The sequence below is a fragment of the Helobdella robusta genome (assembly GCF_000326865.2).
Source record: "Helobdella robusta unplaced genomic scaffold HELROscaffold_22, whole genome shotgun sequence".
Taxonomy (NCBI): domain Eukaryota; kingdom Metazoa; phylum Annelida; class Clitellata; order Rhynchobdellida; family Glossiphoniidae; genus Helobdella; species Helobdella robusta.
This window is the reverse complement of record NW_008704170.1, coordinates 1,392,363-1,401,648: the sequence shown is the minus strand read 5'-3', so window position 1 is coordinate 1,401,648 and position 9,286 is coordinate 1,392,363. Positions and strand designations below refer to the sequence as shown.

At 34.6% G+C, this 9,286-nt stretch overlaps 1 protein-coding gene across 1 annotated transcript; it reads right to left on the bottom strand.

The window, feature by feature from the left end:
* Positions 1-597: 597 nt before the first annotated feature.
* On the bottom strand, positions 598-5,664 carry HELRODRAFT_171961 (hypothetical protein; the record flags this gene model as incomplete). Its single annotated transcript, XM_009018639.1, has 5 exons — positions 598-625; positions 2,790-2,997; positions 3,261-3,671; positions 4,214-4,309; positions 5,394-5,664. The coding sequence occupies 5 exons, from the start codon at positions 5,662-5,664 to the stop codon at positions 598-600; spliced, it is 1,014 nt and encodes a 337-aa protein (XP_009016887.1).
* Between the last annotated feature and the right edge of the window lie 3,622 nt (positions 5,665-9,286).

Sequence of the window (9,286 nt, the reverse complement as noted above, 5' to 3'; positions counted from 1 at the left end):
GCTATTATTAATTATTATTATTATTGTTGTTGTTGTTTGTTGGTTTTGTTGTTGATGTAGTTGTTGTAGTATGAGTAATTGTTGTTGATGTGGTTGTAGTAGTTGTTGCTGTTGTTGTTGTTATTGTTGTTGTTGTAGTATGATTAGTTGTTGTTGTACACTTGAGTGTAATATTTAAACCACATGATTATTTTGGTTTTTTGTTGTTTTTATCTTGCGAAAAAAAAATCCGATTTTAATTGAACGAGTTGGTAAGAGAATGGTTTTAATATTCCAGACAAAATATTTTATTAAAACAATTTTATACACATTCGAGTTGCATTGTAAATTAATGATTGTTAATGATGACAATAAAAAGAATAAAAATAATATTCACATTGTTATTATTATTATTATTTGTTATTATTATTAAAAGTTACCATCATCAATAAGAGGCAAAAAACACTAAACAAAAACTGGCATATAAGAAAATTTTTAAACCATTTATAGTAAGCAAAATAAGATTATTACCGTTACTATTACTGTTCTTACTGTTGTTTTTATTATTACTATTATTGTTGTTCCGATTAGATTTATTTTTATTCTTATTGTTCAGTTTCAAGTTTCGTTTGGATTGTGCGAACTGCTGTGCGGATAAAAATTTTGAAGACGACGACGACGATGAAATCGATGAGGACGACGACGATGACGATGATGAGGAAGAAGATGACGATGACGTTGAAGATGACGTAGACTGTGAAGACTCATTCCTTTTGTGATCTGTCAATTAAGGGGTATATAACAATCGATCTTCATCGCTATCAACAATTTTTCTTGACCACCCTACCGCCTGAGCTGCTGCTGCTGCTACAGCGAGTGGCTAATATTACTACTACTTTTACTACTACTACTACAACGACTACTACTACTATTCCTACTACTACGACTACTTCTACTACTACTACTATCAAACCGCTATTTTTACTATACTACAAAATAATTTTTCAGAAATTAAAAATAATTTCACCGAAAAAATTCATCTAAAATTTCCAAAATCTGACGGAGAGTTCCCGGCATTAGTAACAGTAAAACTTTAAAAACGAAAATAATGATGATGACGACGACGACGACGACGATGATGATGATGATGATGATGATGATGATGATGATGATGATGATGATGATGATGATGACGATGATGATGATGAAAGTGATGACAGCGGCCATGATGGTTATGATTCGCGGCGGTAAAACAATAAAAAGGGTGATGGCGAAGAGTGGTGATGATAATAATTTACGGGGAAGCGATCAAAAAGAATCATTAGTGGAAGCATCAATGGAGGCAATCAAAATGTCGAACACACAGCCACGCGCACCAATGAGATTGACAGATACAAACACACAGACATGCAAAAGAAATCGTATTCACTTATGTACTTACAGACAGACAGACAGACAGACAAATAAAGAGACAGTCAGACAGGCAGACAGATTGATAGACAAACAAACCGACAAGCAAACAAACAGACAGACAGAAAGAAAGTCAGACAAGCAAGCACACATAAACCAGCAAAAACACATACTCACACATAAAAACACACATATAGACAAGTAGTTTCACAAATATAATAATCCATAAACATTCACAAAAATACATAGACAGATCTACACAGAGAAAACAAAAGGCATATATAAGCACAAACATTTTTCCATACACACACACGCAAACAGACATTTACACACATTCACAGACACACACATACATACATTCACATACATACATAAATACATACAAAAGTAGTTGCCCGGATACAGACAGATACTCATAAAAACAAGAACGTAAAAACACACCTACATCTCAAGTAAACCTACATACGTTTCTTTAAAAACACAATCTCTCACACATACACATACAAACAAATACACACACACACACAAACATACACACGCACACAAACACGAACATGCATTAACATACATTATCATTGAGAGGCATAAATATAGAAATAAAAAAGCAACAGCATGTAATATATATGTGGGAAAAAAGTAATAGAAAAAAATACTACTACTACCAGCACTACTACTACTACTACTACTAATAATACTACCAGCAACAACAACAACTACAACAACATCACATCATTAATAACAACAACAACAATATCAACAACAACAGCAACGACAACAACAACATCAACAACAACAACGACAACTACAACAACAACAACAACAGCAACAACAACAACAGCATCAACAACAACAACATAAACATTACATATAATAATGTTATTCTCTCCGATGGAGTTCTGTGCCAGCAGTCTGACGAATGCCATCTTACTGCCATTTCTCACTCGCAAAAGCAGTTCGCTTGATTTCTTATCTGGAGATGTCTGCGGAAAAATGAATGAATAATTGAATGAATGAAATTGTAACTGGATGAATTTGTGAATGGATGAATGGATAGATGAATGAATAAATAAATTGATGAATGAATGAATTGGTGAATGGATGAATGGATGGAAGATTGAATGAATGGATGGATGAATGGATGAATAAAAAAAAGACCAAATGAGTATATATAAATATTATTGTTATTATTATTATCATTATTAAAAAGTAAAAATAAACAAAACGCAAAAATAAAAAAAAACAAAATACAATTCTGTTGAAAATATTTTGAAAAAAAGAGAAAAATGACCATTAGTGACGAATAAACGTCTCCGTGGTAACCGTTCAGTCTCCTGACAAAAATGACGTCATCCAGTTTGAAAAATAGGGATGTGAGTGTTGGATTGGAATATATTAAGCACCTGACTTGTGCCGTGTAGTTGGCGTTGTTGCTGTTGGTGGCGTTTGCGTTTCTGTGGCTGTCGTCGTTTTCTAAGGCAATATTTCTGTCAAGTTTTCCTAAGTTTCTATCACTAGTAAAATCATTGTTGATGTCGTTGTTGTTGATGTTGTTGATGTCGTTGTTGTTGGTTAGGTTTGTCAGGTTGAAACATTGGAACTGCGGCGGGTCTGTGTGTTGTTGGTGTGGAAATTTATTTTTTTTATCTACTAAATTGGGTGCTCTTCGGAGACTGCTGATGCTTTCAATTAAGTCATCCGTCATCATCATCAATCATGTCGTCATCAATCGTCATCATCATCATCATCAATGTCATCATCACGTGATCATCGTTCTTTTATTATTTTCCATCTTTTTCTCTTCCTCCTCATTCTCATCATCATTCCTACAGCCATCATCATTATCATCTTCATCATCATTGCACCCCACTTACATTTAACGTCGATAACAGCTGTAGCCGAGGAAAACCTTCCGTCCACCGAATACACGGTGCAAGTCACGTGGCAGCCGTCGTGCCCTCTTATTGGTTGATAATTTTTGAGCCCCGCCCACGTAGCGTACGTGAATTGGCGTAGCCCTAATTCACCGGTATGGCTGATCAGTGATTGGCTGAAAGTTAAATTTGACAGAACCTCAATTTTCCCGAAAATCATTTTGATTCGCGGTGAGGATGAATGGCCTATTATTAGACAGCCAATGTGCGTAAGGGTAGAAGTGTTTCCGTTGCCGTCCAGTGTGTATTCTAAACGACTATTGGTCAGTTGAATGAGGCGATCTTGTGAAGCATTGGTCAGTCTGGAAACGTTGATGTCACTATTGGTCAGCAGAACGAGAAGAGGCGTGGCTAGATGGTGTCATGTTAATGTTATGATGGTATTGATGTCATGTGGTTAATAATGTTGCGATAATGATGATGGCGATAACGTTCGTTGTAATGATGTGATAAAGGATGATGTTGTAGTGCTGTCAGAACTTCTGTAGAAAATGTATGAACACAAACCGGTCAATTTTAGACGTATTTAACAATATATCAACACTTACTTTCAAAACAAACGATAGAAATTCGGTAGATTTCATAGATTACTGCATATACATATATTATAAATGTAATATTTGTTGTTAACGTTTGCTGATGTCTTTTTATCATTCATACATGCATGCATGCATTTTCGTTCATGCATGTTAAGTTCTTGATGAATGTTGTGTGTATGTATGTATGTTTATATATATATATATATACATATATGTGTATTTACATATGTAAATATATATATATATATATATATATTGTTTGTGTTTTATTTTACTGATTTAATTTGTCATTATCATCATCGTCGTCATCATCACATCATCATCGTCGTCATCATCATCATCACCATCGCATACTTTCCACGATGACATCATGGTCTACAGACATGAGTTGCGCGCCGTGTTTAGCATGTACCAGACATGTGTACGTCCCAGAGTCGTATGTCTGAACATCTGGTCGTATTTAATTTAATTCAAATGTATTTAATTATTATAATTAATTATAACATAATTAATAATCTCCATGGTTATAATTATTGATCATAATATGTAGTATTATTATGGACATCATAAATTTACTTCTTAGAAATTTGGTATAAAGTATCTACAATTTTTAATTGATACCTAAAAGACGCCTGGCTCTGGCGCAGCAGTGGCCGGGTTCGATTGCAAGACAAACCCAACAGTCACAAGCAATGTCCGCGATAAGTCTGTGCAACCTTAACAATCCTAACTAGCATTATGATTTTGATAGAACAAGTTGTAGGTGTCGAGGTGTCTGCAATCAAATTGATGGTTTTAGAAAAGGATCCAGATGATGATAACGTATAAAAATACGCTGAATAAGATGTTGACGATGACGATGATAATCGCGATGACAGTAACAAGTGGAAACATTTCCAGTTATTTAAAATATGAATTTGAAGAGAGTACAGAGATGAAATATTACTTAGTTGCAAGAATTAGAGAGCAAAATAGAAAAAAAAATCTCATGAACAATGACTACAGCGATTATAATTGTTTCAACGCAACCACACGTAGAAACACACAGACTCGCATGTTAAAACACACAGACACGCACGTTCAAGCACACAGACATACACACACACATACAACAAATAAATGTTTCCAGAAACATACACACTAACTTATACACACGTCAGCCATACAATACCTAAAAAAATAATTAAACAAACAGCTCGAAATGCTCATCAATTGCGAGAACTAATACAATTTCAGTAGCAAAAATGAATACACGCTTGCATATACATCAATGGAAGCATACATCTGAATGCAATGAAAAAATACTCACATACATACATACAAACACATACAATCGCTGATACAACAAAAATGCACTCCCCACATACAAAACAATTACATTCACAATTTATACTTAATCAAAATACAAACACTTTTATACACATCGCACGACACAAAAACACACAATCACACACACACACACACACACACACACACACACACACACACACGACGATAAATACATACAACTCCTCACAAACGCCACACGACTAACCATCAATGCACAATTCCAACTTGTGCACCTTCCAACGCTTCAGACGTTTGAGAATACCAAAACTATTTCTATCCCGACTGCTACTCGCCACGTCATTAGCGCGGCCACCCGGGCGACGGTGGTGGTGATCATCGCTACTTCTATCATCACCATTACCACCATCGTCGTTTCGGTCGTCATCATCGTCGTATCCGTCGAACTTTTCGTAATTCACGTGGATTCTTCCAGGTTCTCCGTTAAATGGTTTCTGAACGTTGTTCATGATGTTCATCTTTGATTGTTCACCGTGTTGTTTCTGTTTGCATGTTTGTTTGTTTGTTTGTTCGATTGTTTGTTCGATTGTTTGTATGATTTTTTGTAACTGCTTTTGTTTATTTGTATCCGTTTGTAAATATTACATGTTTGTTTATATTTTATACTGCTAGGTTGGAAGATTTGTTTGGTTCAGTTTGGGCACCTTTATGCGTTTAATTTGTTTTGTATTTATTTGCATATTGTATGTGTGTATATCTTGTATGTGTTTGTATATTTATATGTATGTGATTCGTATGTGTAAATTTTTAAATTTTTACGTGTTTTGTATAAGTTTGTTTATTTTCACATGCATGTGTGTTTTTGCATGTATGAATGTGTGTGCGTAATTGTTTTTGTGTAGAAAATTATATCTTTTAGATTATGTTTGTATGTTTTATGTTTTATGTTTGTATGTTTGTATGATTGTATGTTTGTACTACTGATTGTTTGTTTGTTTTCCGTGTATGATAGTGTATTAGGCTGGATTTAATAGTTTGCCAAGCGTCTTGTGGTCTTCCAGATTAATACCATTACCAATTATACATCTCATAACGTTTCTTATCATGGTCGTCGTCTTCATCATCAGTATCATCATCAACACGTTTGTAATATCATCACCAGCATTTGTTTGACCGATATCATCATCAACATCACTATCAACATTTGTTTGACGCCATCATCACCACCATCATCGTCGTCATCACCATCATCATCATCGTCGTCATCATCATCATCGTCATCATCACCAGCATCACCATCATCGTCATCATCACCAGCATCACCATCATCATCATCGTCATCATCACCAGCATCACCATCATCATCATCATCATCGTCATCATCGTCATCATCATTGTCAAAACCGCCATTTGTATTGGAGTCCGCGATTTGGAAGACATCTTGAAAATTATCACGTGAATTAGGCGCATGACAGAATTCAAAATGATGATGATGATGAATCACCACCACATAACTCCGCCCACACGTCTGCTGCTGCTGCTGATGATGCTGATGAAAGATGATGATGATGATGGTGCTGATGAAAGATGATGATGATGGTGATGACGACAACGACGATGATGATGTAAGATCGACAATATTGATTGAAACACAAATAATAATGATGATTGACTGGGAAGTGAGGATGGTCGGATGGCTAGTGAAGATGATGATGATGACGACGATGATGGAAGAGATGAAGATGATGAAGATCATGATGATGATGACAATGATGAAGAAGAAAAATATGATGATTAGATCTGACCGATGACGATGATGGTGTACGGAAACGCTTTTCAAGGTAAGAACTTGTAAAAGAGGAAAAAAGTGTTGACCGGGCGTAAAAGCATTGAACGCCAGGTGACGGACACCAAAAATTCATCATGGTAGAGAAATGGCTTCCTTTAATGTAATATAAGCCGCCATGCCGTTCTGGTATTTCCCCCCTCCCCCCACACACACACATACATGTATACACATTCATACAAACACACATACATGTATACACATTCACACAAACACACATACATGTATACACATTCATACAAACACACATACATGTATACACTTTCATACAAACACACATACATGTATACTAGGGTGGTCACAAGAAATTTCATCGGGGGAACCCCCCAAATTGTGCTACTTGACTAAAAAATGACATTTGTAAAGTTTTAACTCAATTGGATAATGCTAACCCGTGCTAATGAAATTTATTTGATGTATAACAACTATAAACAATAGAATATGAATAAAAAATGTGTTTATTTGTTAATAATAGTGATTTAGATACAACGGTGTTATTTTAAAAACATTTCTTTATAAACAAATTAATTTGTTTATAAAGTTTATAAAGTATGTAGTTTATAGTTGTTATACATCAAATAAGTTTCTACTTTAACTCGTTGTCCAAAAGGTAGAGGCTCGGAAAATGAGGCTTTTGAGCAACAAGGAAATTTTGTCCGACATTCAGCAATTACTTGCAAAAGATATTGTTTTTGATCTTCCTCTTTTTGATCTACACAATTACTTAATGAATCATCGAATAATAAATAAACAGCCTGCTCTAGATTGAGGTACTATATGTGGTTGATAAATTTTGAAACTGATATATCTGAGATAAATTTATTGACTTTATTGAAATTTACCAAAGATTTTAACAATTGTAAATCTTGGTTTGGAGCAAGTGCAGGTTTCGGGGCATCCAACCACACTTTCACATAAATATTCATAATAAATAGACAAATATCATGGAATCCTTGCTTTTCAAAAATTGTCAGTTGAAACTGTTCTCTGAAAAAGTATATTTTCAACAAATATATTGCTTTTGCCATCCACCTTGCGTGATGAAAAGCACCAGGAGCCGCAAACACGATGTTTTCTGACAGAAAGCGTTCTAAAAATATAAGACAAAGATTAACCAATTCTTTGTAATCGCTCCTTGGATGATGAACTGTTAATTATTATAGAAGATAACTTGAAATTTGACCCGGATTAATCAATTTGCTGGCTACACTTTTATCTTTAACTCCTGATTTAAATTTTTTTATCAATGTTGTTCCATTCAGTTTTAAATTTTTTGAAAATATCCGATTGAGGGTCTGTAGTCTTTCCCATCACAGCATCAAAAACGGATCTCAACACTACCTCCAAAATGTGGTGGCGACATGGAAGATACAATAATTTTTTCTCCATCAGTTGCTCTAATAAAACTCAAGCACCTTTAATGCGTCCAGTATTCACGGCAGTTGTGTAAAAGGACATTGCTTGAATCTTGTCTAGTGCACTCCACTTTCCAAGTTCTGAATAAACAGATTTTGCAATTATACTGCCAGCACCATTCTCTAATTGGGGAACTCCAATTAACTATTCTTCTTCTCCACGGCTAATTAAGAATGCAACTCTTTCAACATTTTTTTTATTTAACATATCTGGAAGTAATTTCCCATCCCAATGTACAACTGCTCCTTACCAAAAATGAGAAATCGTAGAAAAACCAAAAGATCTTAATATTAATACATAAAAACAACATATAGCACCCGGGTTAGTAATAGTAAATAAGTTATTGTGTGTTTTTGTGTTATGGAGAAATTCAACGTTTTTTCAATGTGTATCTGTAACAATGCAAATATGTCAGAAACTATAACTGGTAGCTAAATAGTGATCATAGTAACATTTGAAGAAAACTAATCAATAAACAAAATAAAACTTAAATCATGTTTCTAGAGTGAACCGTTTTTATTTTACAAACCAAAAACTGCGTTTTTTTCAAAATTTTCCAATTTTTCGAAATTTCAACCTCAATGAGGCACGGGTTAGCATTATCCAATTGAGCTAAAACTTTACAAATGTCATTTTTTAGTCAAGTGGCACAATTTAGGGGGTTTCCCCGATAAGATTTCGAAATTTTTTTTTTTACATATAGCGTTGTAACCACCCTAATGTATACACATTCATGCAAACACACATTCCACACACAATCTATACAGGTATTTTCACACATACATACATTGCGCCTCTGAAGAAAGCTCAATAGAGGCGCTTTGCGAATCTGCATTGCAATGAAATACATACTTGTATGTGTTGTACACACTCACACA